The sequence below is a fragment of the Arachis stenosperma genome, chromosome 8 (assembly GCF_014773155.1).
Source record: "Arachis stenosperma cultivar V10309 chromosome 8, arast.V10309.gnm1.PFL2, whole genome shotgun sequence".
NCBI lineage: Eukaryota > Viridiplantae > Streptophyta > Magnoliopsida > Fabales > Fabaceae > Arachis > Arachis stenosperma.
The window spans coordinates 43042988-43062718 of record NC_080384.1 but is presented as its reverse complement, the minus strand read 5'-3'; the positions used below and the strand labels follow the sequence as shown (position 1 = coordinate 43062718).

At 27.5% G+C, this 19731-nt stretch overlaps 2 protein-coding genes across 3 annotated transcripts; both read left to right on the top strand.

Moving 5' to 3' along the window:
* The first annotated feature begins 3997 nt into the window (after positions 1 to 3997).
* LOC130946470 (serine carboxypeptidase-like 40) lies at positions 3998 to 10699 on the top strand. 2 transcript variants are annotated; one of them, XM_057875229.1, is made up of 7 exons: positions 3998 to 4404; positions 6793 to 6900; positions 6997 to 7277; positions 8215 to 8484; positions 8752 to 8960; positions 9932 to 10037; positions 10455 to 10699. In XM_057875229.1, the coding sequence occupies exons 1-7, from the start codon at positions 4017 to 4019 to the stop codon at positions 10611 to 10613; spliced, it is 1521 nt and encodes a 506-aa protein (XP_057731212.1). In that variant the 5' UTR covers positions 3998 to 4016; the 3' UTR covers positions 10614 to 10699. The 2 variants fall into 2 exon arrangements, with proteins under 2 accessions (XP_057731212.1, XP_057731211.1); XM_057875228.1 differs by having other exon boundaries at positions 8749 to 8960.
* A 4061-nt stretch (positions 10700 to 14760) lies between these two features.
* On the top strand, positions 14761 to 19015 carry LOC130945091 (uncharacterized). The gene is made up of 9 exons (XM_057873758.1): positions 14761 to 14937; positions 15429 to 15500; positions 15600 to 15674; positions 16600 to 16683; positions 17134 to 17203; positions 17275 to 17366; positions 17446 to 17487; positions 17800 to 17880; positions 18698 to 19015. Exons 1-9 carry the CDS (start codon positions 14875 to 14877, stop codon positions 18767 to 18769), a joined length of 651 nt encoding a protein of 216 aa, XP_057729741.1. The 5' UTR covers positions 14761 to 14874; the 3' UTR covers positions 18770 to 19015.
* The last annotated feature ends 716 nt before the right edge of the window (positions 19016 to 19731 follow it).

The window sequence follows — 19731 nt, the reverse complement described above, 5'->3', positions numbered from 1 at the left end:
GAAAAATATATTATTATATGATAGAATTAATATGAGTATATTTTATTATTAAATAAACAAAGTTAATATAAAATAAAATTATACATAAAAAAAGCAAATAAAATAAAATTAAAATAGCAAAAGTGATAAAAAGATTGTTTTTATAATTTTGTTTTGTCATTTTTATGTATAGAATATTAGAAAATAGTAAATTTTTAACTAAATTAATTTATATTTGTTGTATTTAATTTAAATAAGTAATAAATTATCTTATTTTAATTTACGGTTCTGCTACGTTACCAACAGCATATCTGCCAACTTCTGCCAACTCTTATTTATAATTGTGTTTTATGGAAGTGTGTTCGTGGATGTGTCTAATAAAAATATTTTTTTTATGACTGTGTTTAATAGAAGTGTCTTTATAGATATATTTTCTGGATGTGTCTCTTTATATATGTATTTAAAATATATTAATTATCAGACACATCTACAAACACACTTCCATGAAAGACAAATATAAATAAGAGTTGGCAGAAGTTGGCAGATAATATGTTGGTACCCTATACTTTTCCTTTAATTTATTCCTTAAATTTATATATCATAAAAATTAAATCAAATAATTAATATACATAATTTTAAATTGTGTGATACTTAAATATCTATTCAAATCAATTAGTTGATATAATTAATTCATCATAATGAATTGACTTTAATGAATTAAACAAAATAAAGCAGAAGTATGCTGCATTGATTCTATCATTAAAGGTAAAAATTCGATTTTTATATAATAGAATAGATAGAATAGATAATATAATAGATAGTGAGAAAGAGAAAGATAAACATTTTAGATTTTAAATTGTTTCATTTGGATGTTGCAATGTGGGTATCACATTATTTTACTTATTCTAACCTATGGACCATTTTGTAACTTTATTTCAGTATCAATGGAATTTCACTACCTTTGAGTACTAAATTAAAATTCAAAATGAAACTGAAAAAAAATAAAGAGTATAAAACTATTGATTGAAAAATATTCTAAATAATAAAAAGCCAAATTAATTTTAATATTAAATTTATTAATACGATTTTAATTTTATATAATAGTTAAAAAATAGATTAGTAAAAGCAAATGGAAGAATGGCTTTAATTAGTATTTGATAAAATATTCATTTAGAATAATTAAAAAATATAAAATTATGATATTATTAAAATTAAATTAGTTATTGAATTATCATTAATATTAAATTAGTTATTTATATATATTTATTGTTGCTTCTACTCGTGCAAAATTGCAATTTGTATAATTATTTGGTTATTATATTAAAATTATTTAATAATTACTAATTAATATATTTTCATTAAAATTATTAATAATCAATTTATATTTTTATATATTATTATATATTATTATTATTATTATTATTATTATTATTATTATTATTATTATTATTATTATTATTATATAGGTCACTATTAAGATAATAACTTGTCACTAATAAAAATTTTAGGATAATGAATAAAAAATAAAATTATATCAATATAATTAAAATTAATATAATTAAAATAGTTAAAAATATTTTTGATTGACAATTAGGTTAATAATGTATTAATTATTGATTTTATATAATTATAATAGAGATATTTTTTAAATTAGTATAATTATGAATTATTCATTAAATGCTAAGTATAATATTATTATATAATTATAATTAAGATAATTTTTTGAAATAAATTTAAAAGAGATTAGTATAATTATAATAAAGAGATTATCTTAAATTAGTATAATTATGCATCATTCATTACATACTAATTATAATATAATTATATCAATTAAAGATAATTTTTAATTTAAAAGAGAGAAATAATGCAATCATTTTGGAAGGAAAATTGATTCACGAGAAAGTGACACCTCATTTTCATTAGTTGAGAAAAAACTCAGTTTTAGTATATTAAATAGAAGTAGATTGGTATAAATTATATAACATTTAAAAAGAAAATAAAATGAATAAGAAGAAAATAAAAATAAATAGAATACATAGAAGACTACAATAAAATAAATTGAATGTGAGAGTTTTTTTTGTATATTTCATATTACATCCGTTTCAATAATAATAATAATAAATAAAAATACGTCAACTTGATATCTAAGAAAAAATAATGAGATAAAATCATAATACAATTCTAAAGTAAAAGTTTAAATTAGAACATAATATCATTACACAGCACATATTGAAAGTAATTTCACACTACAATATACCACAAACAGGTAAATGGCTTAAATTTAAATACGAAACATTTTTTATTTATGCATACATGATAACACCATGGTCTATAAATACTTCATAGATAACATATCTTATATAACTCCGAATGATGAGCACGAAAGTTGGAGAGTGTGGTAGTTTGTGTCTACAATAGTTGTCTTCTTGCAACAACGCCTCATAGGAAGAAAAATAATTATTGTAAAAGCTATCAAATAAAAGAGTAATTGGTATATTAATGATATTTCTTTTAGCATACATGGTCTTTTATAGTGGTAAAATAAAAATGGAAGGAATTAAATTTTATATTTTTATATTAGGAATAGAATTTGATATTTATCTTAATAAAATTATTATTATTATTATCAATATAAATGGGTTAATAACTTGCCACTAATAAAATTATTGGATAATGAATAAGAATTAGAAGGATATGAATATAATTAAAATGAATATAATTAAAATATTTAAAAATATTTTTGATTGATAATTAGTTTAATGATATATTAAATATTGATTTTATATAATTATAATAAAAATATTTTTTTAAATTAGTATAATTATGCATTATTCATTAAAATAATTAAAAATATTTTTGATTAATAATTGATAATTAGTTTAATAATGCATTAAATATTGATTTTATATAACTAAAATAAAGATATTTTCCTAAATTAATATAATTATGCATTATTCATTAAATGCATTCATTTTGGAGGGAAAATGGGTTCACAAGAAAGTGGCACCTCACTTTCATTAGTTAGAGAAAAACCCAGTTTTAGTATATTAAGTAGATAGATAGATTAATTAAATTATGTTATTTTTGTCAAAATTAGATTAAATAAATTGATTTGGCCAAAAAATTAATAAATTATACTTTAACTTATCTAAATTAATATTTTTTTTAAAAAATAATTACAATATCTCTATTATAAAAAATAATTAAAATACTCTTATTTTATTATTATTATATATATGTATACATTTTAAAAATTCTAAATCTTAACCCTTCTCTTCTCTTCTCTTCTCTCTTTACTGTCATAGAGTTATGATTTATGATTTTCAATATATATATATATAATAAAAATATTTTAGTTATTGTTTATAATAGGGTTATTGTATTTATTTTTTATTAAAAAGATATTAATTTAGACTGATTCAAAATTTGATTTATCAATTTTTTGGTTAAATCAATCTATTTAATCTAATTTTAACAAAAATAACATGAATTAATTAATTATATATATTAAATTTTAATTATTAAAAAATATATTTAAAAAAAGACATTTTAAGTGTCTTTATTATCTGAGTGACTCCGTAACAAAATACAATATTCTCTCATACGGCTAACAAAATATTTCGACTCTTCAAAAACTATTTTTCATAATAACAAAATATATCAAATAAAAATAATTATGTGCACACTAGAAATTAATTATAAAATCAACTACTGTTTATTTAAATATATATTAGTAAAAATATTATTTAACTCATTTTTAATTCATATTTTATATTTTAATATATATTACATAAAAGTAATTAATTTAATAGTTAATTTTTTATATACACTAATATAATTGAATTATAAATCTTATAATTTTAGTTTTGACAAAATATATTTTTAATTTTTAAAATTAAATCATTTACCCAAATGATAGTAAATAAAGATTAGGTTTGGAAAAGTATATGGTTAATATGATCAAATTATAAATATCACCTTCCTTGCTCTCACTTATCTATAGAGAGATTAGAGATACACAAAAGAATTAACCAATAATGGGGAAAGCATGTAGTTGGTCTCTTATATCCATTTTCATTATTATCCTTTCATTCTGTGTGTCTGAAATACATGGAAACAAACAAGCTCGGGCTCTGGACAAGTTTTTCAAGGCCAAGTTCAAAGAAGGATCACAAATCAACAGGGGGCACTTCGAGGCACCAGAGATTGTGCATGAAGCCGCCACCGGCGACGATGTGGGTTCTCAGGCGGGCCTGAAAGAGAAAGACAGAATTGTGAGTTTGCCGGGGCAGCCAAAGGTGAATTTCAGTCAGTATGGAGGGTATGTCACGGTTGACCAATTGGCAGGACGTGCCTATTATTATTACTTTGTGGAAGCTCAAACTTCTAAGGAAACAAAGCCTCTTCTTCTTTGGCTCAATGGAGGTATAACATTCACATTAACTTAGAAATCTTCTCAATTTTTTTTAACAGTTAAGGGAATAAAATGTGATTTTTTACTATTAATTTTATAAGTAAAATAAAAAAATATAAAAAAATAATAAAAAATTAAAAATCACGTTTTATTCTCTTAATTTTTTTAATAATGGAGAGGGTCCATTTCTCGTAAACTTTGATTGAATAATTTTATCTTTTACGAAATAAAAATCAAAAATAAAAAAATACATAACTAAATTATATTAGTTCTATTAGTTTTTAACAAATTAAAAAAATTAAAAATAAAATTAAAATATTTTTTCCAAACAAAATAGAAATTTACACATTTCTTACATTTTATTTTAGTGAATTAGTCTTTTTGATGATTAGATAAAATATTAACTCAAAATTATACACAACATTATTACATAATGCATGTTATTTGCTAATGAGGTATATCACCAACTTTTTTACTTTTATTTTTTTTTATTTTTAAATTTTTATTAAATGGAACATGCTAATGTAGTTGAAGTGTTCCACACTAAAAACCATGAAAGCTTTTTTTTTTTCGTTTTAATTTGAAATCCTTAATCAGTAGCGTCCATACATGCTCATGTAGAAATATTCCTTTGACTACTGGCCAAGTACATACCTTTGTCATCTATTTATTTATTTATTTTGGTGAACATATAAACATTGTTATTTTCATTTCAAAATAAATATCAAATTAACTAATTTAATATAATTACAATTATCAATATTTTATTACCGATTACGGATGTTTGTATTACGACAAATTATTTTCTTTTATATCGACAACTTATTCTCCGAAAACAAGGCGGCATTGTTTTTTATATATTTGATAATAGTTCAATCTAATATAAAAAAAAATTAATTTTGGTTTACTACATAAAACATTTTATACTGTATTAAAATTAAACTCCTAATATAAATCTCACAATAGACGAAGTTCTTTTATCACTTCAACTTATTATTTTTTTCTCTAATGAAAAACTGTAACAACAATGAAATAATGAGCTGGATACAAATCAATGTAGTTGAACACATTTGCAGTATCCAAATATATTAGTTTACTAATATATACCAAGATAATAATTTGTTAAATTAGGTAATCATTTACAGACATGCCTAGTTTGTCAAAATAACAATTATTAGTAATCAAATTAAGAATCTTGCCTGAAAAACTAGTCATGTACATCCTCCTGTATCAATGGTCTATTTTGTTTTATTACTTACTTATTTAGTTTGGTCTATTTTTCACCCTAAGCCAAAAAATATCTTTAATTTACTTGTAACTAATATGTTGGTTGAAGGAAAGTACAATAACAAAAAAGATATTACCCCTACCTTCCCAACATTATTTAATTTGTGCTTAATTAATACTTAAAAGAAGAAAATTTTTGGACCTATATCCTGAGATCTCACCTATTCACAGGAGTAGTTCAACCAACATATTTTCTCAATCACACACTCTCAAAAGTCATAATTATTTGGAAACGCTCATTATTCTTTATTTTCTTATGTTCAGTGAACTGTAATGTTAAATATTTATTTAAGATATAGACTGATTAAATAGATTAATAATATGCTAAGAAGAAATTATTTTAATAATGAGTAGTTCCTTTTTTTTTTAAATTGTTATGCCAATGTGCTCTCACATTGGCGGTGATTTGTGTGATGTAATTAGATATTAATTGATCTCTTTGATTATTTAACTTGCCCGTACAGTTATATATTGGAATAAATATTTAAATTCGTCCCGATCACTTATTTTTTAAATTGATTTTAAAATATGTTTTTAATCAAATTTATTTTTTAAAAAATTTTAAATTAATCATATTGATGTTTTTGTTATTTTTTTTTGTTAACATCAAAATTTATTGATATTATATATTAAGTGATATTACAACACATACCTAAAAATTTTAATTAGCTGCTAACATTACAAATTTATAAAATTAGATCAAATCAAAATTTAATAGAGAGAGAATTTTGAGGCATCATAATTCCTCAATTTGAGATTTATTTAATATAATTTTATAAATTTATTATATTAGCTAAAAAATTATCTAAATATATTAATCTGATTAGATGATCGTATTAAATTTTTTTACTATTAGTATATTAAAGTTAACACACACATATATGTTTGATATCATAATTTTTTATCAGAGTAATCCACTATCAAAAAACAATTCACAGTAAAATAATCAAACTTTTTACACTTGAATAATTAATTTTGTTCATAGCAAAATAATTACATTTTTTATGAATATAAAAATGGGTCACCAATCAGCAACCATCATTTTATTTTTTATGCTTTTAATTTTATAGATGTTTTTGTTATAAATGTTAAAGAATCTGGTTTGACTATAGGTCCTGGATGTTCATCCCTTGCCTATGGAGCAATGCAAGAACTTGGACCCTTCCGAGTAAACAGTGATGGACGAACACTTTACCTAAATAGATATCGTTGGAATCATGGTATGTATGTATATATATACTAGCTCAATTGAGTTCCTTTATTTGAGTAATTTATTTCTAACATATTATGTTGTGACTTAACTGAATAAATTGAAGCTGCAAATGTTTTGTTCCTGGAGTCACCTACTGGAGTGGGATTTTCTTACTCAAACAGATCATCAGATTATGCTGATTTTCATAATGGTGACAAGAAAACAGCAGCAGATAACTATGTATTCTTGGTGAATTGGTTGGAGAGGTTTCCTGAATATAAGAAGAGGGATTTCTTCATTGCTGGGGAGAGTTATGCAGGGCATTATGTTCCTGAACTTGCACATACTATTCTCTACCATAACAACAAGGCCAACAAAACAATCGTTAACCTTAAAGGAATACTGGTATTCAATTACATTTTTGCCTCTCTATTTCTCCCCTATGGATATTGTGATTCTTATTTTAATAATGTAACTGTTTTTTTTTTTTTATAAATTCATATAAAGATATTCTGGAAAAAAATAATATATCGAGTAACATTATCAAAAATAAAAAAGACTATGAGAATTCCATGCATTTTTAAATTTAAATATTGTGCTTCAATAAGTGAAACACGGTCTTATTAACCAAAATGGGATAATAATATAATATTGGAAAAAACTTCACATGAAATTGATAGTTGAGAGTCGTTAAATAATTTGATTGATTTGACTAAATTTTGCCTAATAATATAAGGGCCATCCGTGGATTGCTGTGTTTTTAAATAAAATAAAATTGGGATTTAGACATTCAGTAGAATTCAATCTCCCCAAACTGTTTTTTCTTTAATTTTAAAAGAAAATTATAAAAAAATGAGTCTCTACTTTTTTAATTCGAAGATATATAAATCGTTGGTTAATTGAAAATATAAAAACATCCTTAATCTTTTAAAATATGAAATATTTAAATTTTTTTATTTAAAATAGCTAAAGGCTAATCAGTCTTTTAAAAGGACTTAAATGTGTCAGCATTTTAAAAAGTAAAAGACTTTTTGTATTTTTATAATTAGTCAATGATTTATTTCTATTTGAAATAAAAAGTTAAAGAATTTTTTATGTTTACTCTGATAATTTGCAATCAGGCATTTCTAAATTGTATTGTTTGAATTTTTCTAATATATTGTATATTTGCGTAACGTCTCCATATATACATAAAACACTAAATTCTCCAATAATACTGTATTTTATACTTAGTCCCCAATATATAAAAAAAACCTAGCCGATTTCATGAAGTAGTATGAGAAAAATGATATTAATGAAACAAAACTATATTATTATTATTATTATTATTATTATGATGCAGATTGGGAATGCAGTGATAAACGATGAAACAGACGATGCTGGAATGTACGATTTTCTTGCAAGCCATGCAATAATCTCAGACAATGTTGCACACGACATCAACACATATTGTGATTATAAGTCTTCAGATCCTTCCGATCCGCGTAGCCTCCTGTGCGATACAGCATCGGATGCATTTAATAGGGCTACTCGTTTCATTGATATCTACAACATCTATGCTCCACTTTTTTGCCCCAATGAAAACCTCACAAAACGGCCCAAAAAGCACTCTGTGAGATTCGAATTCCAATTATTGAACCTTCAATTGTGATACAAGCTAAGTTAGTGAAATATTTGATGTGTTTAACTTTTGAATATCATAATTGTTTGTCCATACATAGCTTAACTAATATTTATATATTTTAACCAACTAAAGTCGGTCTAAGCTCACTTATTCATTGAAATAAGTGTTAGAGTTCGAATTCTGTTTTGTATATACAACTATTCATTATATTCATTGGTGGATTTTAATTATTTATTTTTGGTGTGTGTGTAGCAGCTTGTTACTGATCCGTGTAGTGATTATTATGTGACTGGCTATCTTAACCGGGCAGAGGTTCAAGAGGCCCTCCATGCGAATGTTACCAAACTCAAGTATGACTGGCAACCTTGTAGTGGTGTCATGGGCAGGTGGGGTGATTCCCCTTCAACCATGCTTCCCCTTCTACATGAATTCCTTCACAACGGACTAAGGCTCTGGATTTTCAGGTACTCATAATAAGGTTTTGCATAACATATATACTCCATTCGATTTCTTTTTACTATATTATCTATCCAGATTTTATAGAATTCTCTTGGTTTTAGTCCGATTATTTCATTTAGAGTTATTAGAGTAGGGTCTATTTTTTGGAAATATAAGTTGAAGTAATAATAAGAATATTTCTAGTGGAACATCTTTATTATATCACGAATTAAAAAATCTATAAAGAGTAAATTTAATTATATTAGTGTCTATAATAGATTTTTTTTTGTATAATACTAATCAATAAAATCTCATTCATAAGTGTTACAAGATCTCATACATTAGATTCATTAAAAAAAAAAAGAGAAAAGAAGAAAGAAAAACTTACATCGATTTTTTCTCTCTCATTCTATATCTCTAATTATGAAATATGTATGAGAGCAATTACTTTTTGTCTTTTGAGTAAAAGTTAGATATCGCCACATAATATCACTTTTAATTTGATAAGATTTTGATATAAATATATACGTTTCATATTGAAAGTAAAATTTTTTCAAATAAAAATGATATTATCAAATTTAGGTGTAATGATATTCATTCTCTTAAACTCATTGCTTAAATAGTACTATCCTTTTCGTATTTTTTTTGTTTGGTAATCAAGTAATTTTGGTAATCATTCTTTTCATATGTTTGAGTCGTAATATATATAACATTTTTTTCATGAAGACATATATTAAATTCTTTTCAATTTTTATTTAGATTATATAATACTTAGTAGATTCATATTTCATTAGACGTCATAATTAGTCGCCGAATTTTTTGGTTTAGAAATCAGTTCTGGTTATAAGTGTGGATTTATCCTAATCTTTGAAACAAGTTTGTAGTTGTAGCATTCTCTTCTCGTTCTTTGGTTCACGTAAATTATTCTAATAAATGTATGTGTACTGGTGAATTATTAATTATTTATTGTTGTTTATATATATCAAATGATATGCAGTGGTGACGTAGATGGAAGGGTTCCTGTTACTTCAACAAAGTATTCAATTAAGAAGATGAACCTTTCTGTTGAAACTGCTTGGCATCCTTGGTATCTGTTTGCAGAGGTAATAACCAATAATTGTTCTTACACAATTCTTTTTTGTTTCATTTTCTTTTTATGCTTTAAGAATTAGAGAAATAATACTTCCAACATCTTTTAGTACACTTTAGCAGTTAATTTTATATGAAATTCACTGTATCTAATTTTCAACTATATATTTATATGAATTTAATTTTGATGTATTATCAGTATAAAATAATTTATATGTGTATTTAATTATGTAAGGTTATGTTAATAAAAATAATTATTTTTTTATATTAATTGTATAAATAATTATTAAAAAATTAATGTAATTAAATTATTATATAAAATGTTTTATATTGGTAATGTATTAAAATTAAATATATTATATTCATTTTTTTATATTAAAAAAAAGTGTGCACAAATGTGATTTTATTTTATGAAACTTAATTGGAAACAGGCTGGTGGGTATACAGAAGTGTACAAGGGAGGGTTAACTTTTGCGACAGTAAGAGGAGCAGGGCATCAAGTGCCAAGCTACCAGCCAGCAAGAGCCTTTTCTCTCCTCAAACACTTTTTAGACGGCACCCCGCTTCCAGATACTACAAGATACACTTAATTTGTCCTGCAACAATAACACTTTTCTTTTTTTTTTTCTTTATTTAATATAATAATAATAATAATAATAATAATAATAATAATAATAATAATCTCTCGCTAGAAGGCAAATTAATTTCGTATTGGATTTTGATTTGAACTTCTACTGCATGAGAATTAGTGAAAATAATAGTGTTTATTATCGGCTTATTAGTAACTTTTTATTGGATGTTTTCTTTTTTTTTTATTCAATTTTTTTAACAGAGTTTGTGGAAAAATATAAAATCTAGATTTTGTGTAGAATCTAAAAACTGGATTAAATAAATAAAAATATAATATTATAATAAGATTTAAATAATAAAATAGTTAGATTTAATAAAAAATTTATAAAATCAATCGATTCATTTAAAATTATAATATTAAAAAAATTTAATAATTAAATTGGATTCTATCATGTTATGCGAGAATGGAGTCGATTTATAGAGAACAACGGATTTCGCTTGCATTAATTGTAGCCAAAATGACGTGATATGTGTGGCCTTGGAAGTACAGGGAAGCCAACTCCGTTCTAGACTTCTAGCACAATGGTAAAATATTTGATGGTCTAAACAATTTCCAAATTATTAAATGGTGGTAATAATAAAATAAATTTTTTAATAATTATTAAATAATTTTTATTTAATTTTAATTATTAATTAATTTTTTATACATTATTTAATTATAAAATTTATTTTTTATTTTATAAATAATTATTTTATTATTTATTAATTATAGTCTATTTTATCTTTAAAATTTTATCATTAAATTCTATAAATATTTAACTGTAATGTCTTTTTTAATTTTATTTTAATGTTCAAATCTTAGTCTTGTATTTTTTAATCTTAAGATTATTCATTTCTTAATCTGTCATCAATTTGTTTTTCAATTATCCAATTCTATAATTGTAATATTTATGAATCTCCTTTCGTGATTATCACACTACAAGAAAAAAGGTATGCCGCCACGCTTTTTATTGTTATACTTTAAAAACATGGCCAAAAGGGGTCCATGGCCACGCTTTTATAAGAATGACGATTGATTAGAAATTTGTCGTGAAAAATCTTTTGCAAACTTTAAGATAAGTAAACAAGGTTTGATTTCTCTAAAAGTATAAATATCTCCGAAACCCTTGACTCTCACCATCACTATCTTCTCTCAAATCAACATTCAGACTCTCTATTCCTAAGCATTCAAGCATTCAAGGTTCTCAAGCTCTCGGCAAGATACAAGTTTCACCCTCATCAATCCATGTTATTTTAATTTAATTAGGCATTTAATCTAATAATTGCTTGTTCAATTCTTTAATCCTCGTGGGAACGATATCCACTCACCGTGGTATTACTTCAACGATCCGGTGCACTTATCGGTATTAGTGAGTTTTAATTTTTGCTCATTAAAGAAACAGAGATGGTGGCATATCAAAGCAGCACCATAGAGGAGAACAAGAATGGCGAGTTCAAGTGGAACCTGGGAGGAGCATAGACGATGTGCAACCAGGAAAACCGCACTCATCACCATCGAAGAGCAGGGGATTCAAATCTCCTTTTCCTCCATTTTCTGGCGATAGTGTCGAAGACAAGTGGCGGTAGTAATTTTGATGGTCGTGGTGGTTTCAAATCTCTCTCTCTCTCTCATTTGCATTCTCTTTCTCTTCTTTCATGGTGGTGACAGCGCGGTGGCAGATTTCTCACTATCACTACCTAATCTTTTTTTCTATCATATTTTCAAAATATATGAATTATTGTGATGTTGTTGTTGAGTTTGAAGGATTGGATTCTTGAATTTTTTGTCTTGAATTTGAATGTTATGTTGTTGTTGATGATGGGTTCTTAAATCTGAATGTTCTGTTGTTGATTATGAATAAAATAGATAGTTGTGGGAAGAAATGGCTAATAGTTGGTGGGATAAGGCAGTGGTAGTGGTGGTGGTGGAAAATACAGAGTGTGCTGGTGCAATAGGGGATATTTTTGTCTTTTAAAAAATTATTTTTTCAAAAGGATGATTTTAATACCAAATGAAACGGGGACAATTTCGAATAAAAAATAAAATTAGGGACGAATCATAACTCTAAAAATCGAACTAGACCGACTGGTTCAACCGAGTTAATTAGAAACCGATCACCTAGTCAGTTCGGTTGATCTTATAAACCAAATGGCGAAAAATCGATCAAAAAATCAGACGAACTGGCGGTTAATTGATGAATCGCCTGGTTTATTTAAGAGTTTCCGGTTCAATTACAATTCCTCAAAATGGTGCTGTTAACGTTTAAAAAAAAACAGAAAAACCCTATTCCTCGAAATTCCCAAACGTAGCCGGTATCTAGGGGTGTTCATGGGTCGGGTGAAACTGGGTTTGTCCTGACCCAGACCCGGTCTTAAATATACACCGGATCTATTTTTTAGACCCTAACCCTCCCCTAGACCCGATAAAATATAAATATTTTCGGGCCACAACTATATCGGGTCCAAACTGGGTCTTTAAAGCTTTAACAATAATTTATAAAGAAACTTATTTATAATGCACTTATTTATAAAGAAGAAACTTGTTACCGAAAAGTTGATATCCATATTTTAATTTGAATTTGTCCATAAATTATAATTTGATGCTTGTTTGATCTATTTTCTAATTCAACAAGTGTGATTAAAAATAAAACAATAAGCTTATAATTAATATAACATAATATTAAAATTAATTTAAAACATATATATCTTTTTTAGCTCCCTTATGGTGCACATGAGTCCAGTAAAGCCGGGTTCGACCTGGACTCGACCTGAAATAATGATCGAGTCTATTTTTGAGATCTTTACCTGATCCTAGACCCGATAAAATCACACCAAATTAGCCCCTAAAATGTTCGGGACCAGACCAAGTCTTCGGTCCGGGGCGGGCCATGTGCACCCCTACCCGCAGCCCCCAGTCCCACTCCTCTCTTTCTCTCTGAAATTCAAATTGCCAGTGGAGAATCCTAGTCCCCAAACATAGCTCACAGCCCCATAGCCTCGCAACTACCGTCCCTCTTCGAAGTCATCGCGAACTCTTCCCCTCCGGAGACATGCATCGTGTGTGGAAGCTCTGTGGCCGTCGTAGGAAGCTTTGTCGCCATCCTAGAAAGCTCTGTTGCCGTCGAGTGGAAGCTTTGTTGCGATTATCGTCTTGTCTGTTCGAGCGCTCTCTCTCTGTTTTTGCTGGTAGTTCCCATTCTTCCGTCGTCGCTGTCACTTCCCTTTCTCTCTCGCCGCCGGTAAACACTGTTGGCTGGAACTTTTTTTTGCTTGTTTTGTAATTTCTACTGTTTTTAATAATATTGAGTTGGTAATTTTCAGGTTTTGATAATACTTTTGTAGTTTTGTTAATAATACCGGTATTAGTGATTTTTGTATCGTCTTAGTTTCTGAATGATTCTATTGAATATTTTTTGTTGAGTTGATTTTGTTTATTTTTTTTATGTTGGATTATTTGTTTATAAAAGAGATATTAAAATACTTAATGATGATTATGATTTGTGATGAGTTATTCCTTTGATTAATTAAAAATTTGTTTGTTAATATTTTTTTTTAGAGGAGTTTTTTGTTGACTATGATTTTTGTGCCTAAATTGCCTAAAAATAGAGATAGAAGAAGATGAGACTCACTCTTCTATTTTTGAATTCCATATCTAAAATTTAAGAACCATAAAAAGTACTATTTTTTTATGATAAAATATCATATGTTTGTCATTATGTACTTTTAGTTGTTTTTAATTATGAACTTTAGTGTTTAAAAATGTTTATAAATTTTTAATATTAAATTATGATAATAAATTGAGTTCTCAATTTTAAAAGAATTAATAAAAATAAAAAAAATATTTTTTTCTATTATTCTTATGTTGTTGTGTTGGGTTTTAGGAGTGCAATCAAACAATGAAATTATTTACTAACGCTGAATCGGTGGTTTATAATAATAAATTTTGTTATAAATAAAAGTGTATTAGTAAAAGCTTTGAATATAATAGATAATTAAAAAAATATATTTATAAAAAAAAGCAAAAAAACTTAAAAATATATTTATCTTTCTTAAAAAAAATTCGTTTTTTTTTTAAATATCACAAAAATTAATCCTCGCTAATAGTTTTTTTTTGGTGACTTCGCTAATAGTTTTGATACTAAAGATTTTTTAATAATTAAATTTTTAGAGTTTTCTTTTTTTGTAGCCTCCTGTTTCTTAGGAAGCATCTCTGTGCTTATCTATGCTACTGCGTAGAGCAACATGAGCGTACATGACACGCTGCGCAGAGGACTATCCATGGCTGCGAAAAATCCTTCGATTAAGGTATGGGACTTCTCCTATTCACACTTTGTTTCCCATTCTTATCCTATAATGCTCGAATCGAATAAATAAGCTCACGGACTGTGCAGCATTTCGCTTCCGCAGCAACAAAAAGATGACTGAATAAACGGTTTCAAATATTTTACAGTTTCTCCTCTTTCATTCAACTTTTTAATGGCTGCACTTTGCACTCTTGCAATTTAAAATTGCAACTGATTAGTTATTAGTCTTATTTTTTCTCTTTTTTTCCCTTCCCTGTAATGTAATGTAATTGACAAATGGTAGCATTTTTGTTTTGTCCCTTTTTTGGAGAGCTAATGCTGACTTTTGTAGTGGAGGTTTCGATAGATCAAAATAGTATGAGTCAAGCTCGAAGACAGATTAGTATCAATTAAATATCAATTTAATGCAATAGTATCAATTAGCCTTTTTTACAAACATGTTAAGACGTATTAGTAAAAGTAAAATTGGTTGATGTTAGTTATCTTCAACAGATTATTTTGGGTTCTTCTTCCAAGGCTCGAAGACAGATTCTTGCTGAGATGGGATACGAGTTTACAGTAATGGTATATGTACTAGCGTGTATTGTGGCTTTGTAAATTTTTAATTCCTAATTGGTTACCATAACAGAAGGCTGAGCATATTTATTTTGGCTTAAAATTTAGACTGCGGATATTGATGAGAAAAGTATCAGGAAGGAAAAGCCAGAAGATTTGGTTATGGCATTGGCTGAGGCGAAGGTATGAATGTTTGGTTCAATTATTACTGTTATTATTATTACAACTCTTCCAAATGCAATGACTTCCACCTTGGATGCTGAGATAAAAATTACAGTCCAAGTAGAGTGTCTTATGTCTTATTTTAGATAGACCCAAATTGACTCACCCTTAAAATTTCAATGAGCACCTTGTGCATTTACTCTCCATTATTACTAGTTGTTCTTAATTTGGCTGGCTTGATCTTGATCCATCAATTTTTTGGAGTAATTAGTCTGCATTGCTATTTCGATTCCGTAGTGATGTACTGCATTAGGCAGTGACAATTATCCAATGGCTGGCGAATCATTGTGCATTATCTATATCTATATGATAATTAGGGTAAGCTGTGTTTGGTAATAAATCGAAATTAAAAAATTTGAGACATGACAGAGATATGTTGCTTCTTTATATATCTATCTGTTTCTCCGAATAGGTTTGTATAACCCAATCTCCCATGTAGTTTTATCTTAGTACGGTTACCAAATGGGGCCTTAATAGATTGAATATTAAATTTTTTGTGTGTATACTAGATCGAAAAATAATTTGATGACTAAAAAGAGAGTGGGATGAAGAGATTTTGTATTCTTATTGTTCAGTTAATGCTACAAGAACTTCACTCCACTCTCATTCTCAAGCTTCTATATGAAGCAAAGCGCATGCTTGATAATGAAAACCAGCTGAAACACAATCATATATTTATTTATTTGGTTTTGAAGATTTTTTTTCTGATGAATAAAATATCTGTTCAAGGTCTCTTGCATCTAGTTGTTGTGACTGAATATGCAGAAAGATTGCAGGTTTCATGTTATCAGCCAGTAATTTCATCTAAATAAGCACATAAACTAAAAGACTGGTATGATTTTTCCAAAATTCATTTAGTATTCTTACGTTTTGATATTCTTATTAGGCAGATGCTATTGTGCAAAAGCTACTAATTGGAAGTAACTTGGAGAAAGATGGTCCCACCACTTTGTTAATTACTGCAGATACTGTATGTATGGACTATTTCTTTTATCTTTTAAGTTTTATTTGTTTAATTTTAGTAATGCATTATTGGAAAGAAACTTCAGATAACATATCTGCCAGCAACTTTCCGTGTTATGCTTTCGACATGCTTAGCCTGCTGATATTGTTTTTCATCCCAGTTGAAGTTCTATTAGCTATCTATGATGTATGCATTTTTCTATTTTTGTATGACCCTATTCTCATGTAAGTATATATTAGTGGGAAGAAAGGAGTAAAGTTACATTTTCGTGGAAAATAATGAATCCTCCTTAGCAAAAGCTTACTCCTTCCATTTTTCCATTTTATAAATCTATTGAGAACAGTGTTGTGCACTTACACTTTCTGAGGGGGCAATTCTCACATACTTTCTACTCTTCATTTAAAATTTATATAATACTTTTCTAAGCCTATTTCTGTCTTTACAAATGTTCTGTAGGTTGTGGTGTACCAAGGAATAATCAGGGAAAAGCCAACTAGTGAGAAGGAAGCTCGGGAATTCATCAAAGGTTTAATTTGGCTCTGTTTCTGTTTTATAGTACACATGCCAGGAACATTCACAAATTCAAATAATTTGCAGGATATTCTGGTAGCCATGCAGGTGTTGTAGGATCTGTTATGGTTACTAACCTCGTCACTAGAAAGCGCTCTGGGGGATGGGATAGTGCAGAGGTGCAAGTTGTTGATGCTTGAGTTTGTTCAATATTTTTCTCAATCTGCAGATAACTAACATCTCTCATTGTTAAGACAGGTTTATTTCCATGAAATACCAGATGAGGTCATTGATGATCTGGTAACCTTTTTTTTTCTTTTAATCTTTTGTAATTACACTTTTCACTCGTTTCACTGAGCTAAGTATGGAGGTGAAAATAGTACTTGAACTTGTTTTCAAGATCTTTGAAACTTTCCTTTAGGGAATTCGTGTTAGTGAATATGTTAGGGACTAGGGTATTATGGGGTTCCCAAAGTCACACGTCGAGTAATATTGGATGCTTGATGTTGTATTTAAGGAGAGTGGGTCTTCCTTCTTAATAGCTGGCTTTTAAGGTGTGATTCTCCCCGTTTCTTAGGTTTTGAGTTTTCTTATTTGTTGGGAGCTTTGCAGATTGATGATGGAGTTACATTTAGAGTTGCTGGCGGTTTGATGCTGGAACATCCACTCACATTACCATTTGTAGATGCAGTGGTTAGTTATGTTTCTTTCTCCATAACGATCTTCCTTAGAAGTTTATGTTGCTATTCATGAGCTTTAACATCAGTTCATTTAGAAATATCACATTACCAGCACAGCAAAATCCATTAACCTACTCTTCTTTCAGCATATTCTCTTTCTGGGACTTCATGTCAAGAATGTCAAGATTGTTTATCTCCCCATTTTGTTGTGGGCTTATTTTGCTTCCAAAATCACATCTTTGTTGCTATGATAATGGGATTGGTTTCCTAGATAACCAGGTTACATAATATCCCCATTACACAAACACAAATGAGTATTGAATATAACATGATATGATACATAAATACAGCAATTTTATGAAATATTAGTTACAAATTTGAGAAGTTTAAAGTATGAGATATGCATATAAACATACAATATGCATACGTGTGTAAAAATGAAGTATTTGTGGTTTGCGCATTAATATATAATTATACACCAAAGGGATAGATGTGGATTGGTTATTTAGGATTTTTATGTTTCCTAAAATTTCACATGGATTTAATTTTGATGCACTTTCAATGTAAACAAATTTTATACATGCATTCAATTACAAATATTTTTTTCCTTCTCAAGACTTGAGTCTAAGACTACTAATTAAAGAGTAATACCTAACCTTTTCTCATACCAGTAATTTACTAATTTTACATTTATTGCTGCTACACAAATTGAATAAAAAAATGGTGGATTAGTCCACTAGTCATAATGTTTCTCTTGAGTTGGATGTTAGTACAGATTCTTCTCTCTTTCTGCCATTTTGTTATCAAAACTAGTTTCTTCTTTTTGCCAGGTTGGTTCAACTGATACTGTGATGGGACTTTCCAAAGACCTAACAGAGAAACTCTTGCTGGAAGTTCTATAGCTGCTGCAATCATGTGAATTGTGTTCCGATTGATGTAATTGCTAAGATTACTGCAACCATATTCAAATGTTTGAATTGATGCGAACGATTCATGTAGTTCAAAGTATAGGCAAGAAGGTGCAAGACCTTTCTGAATGTGCAATTTTCAATCACAATATGTAATAGTATATTATTTAACTTCTGTGCTTCATTGCTTCGTACATTTTAGCAATGCCATGTATGTGTAATATTTCACTTTCCCTTAAACGGCTAAGGGAAACAAACAAAGATGAAAACCTAGATATGGTGTCTGTTTTGAGGGTTATCGGAAATTGGGTTGTTTGGATTTGAATGTGAGGTCCAAATGCCTTTAGGTGATTTGTCCAACGTCTTCTCCAACGAGGATGGATCCGTCCGAGTTGTTTGTGGGTAGAAGTAGGGGTTTGTACCTGCAAGGGACTAGGGACTCCGATGCTTAAGTTAGTAAGGGTTTTAGGCAAGTTTTAAGTCGATTGGGTTCGAAAAACACTGGAGGGTGTCAGTGTTGTAACGTCTCTTCTAGTAAAATACCTTGCTTAAGTCATGGTATTTTTATTAGAAAGAACATTACGGACACTTTTCTAATATTAACTACTTAATACTGAGCTTTTATATTGATAATTCGTTTCTGATTTAAATAAAAATCCAATTAATTTTGTTTCCAATCATTTGAAATCATATATAAAGTCTCCAAACAATATTGATCACATAATTACTAGTAATATATTATAGTTATTCAAATGAACAATAAATACAAGCCTAAGCCTATCCATATGAAGGAAATTAAAAATCCCAAACAACAAAGCGAGAAAAAAACAAATTCTAAATATAATAACTTAACTCGCAGTTAAACTCTTCTATGCATCTATAGCTACATTAATAGGACTTCACATCTGCAACTGAAAGGGTGAAAAATTTTGGGGTAAGAACTAATCCACAAGTAA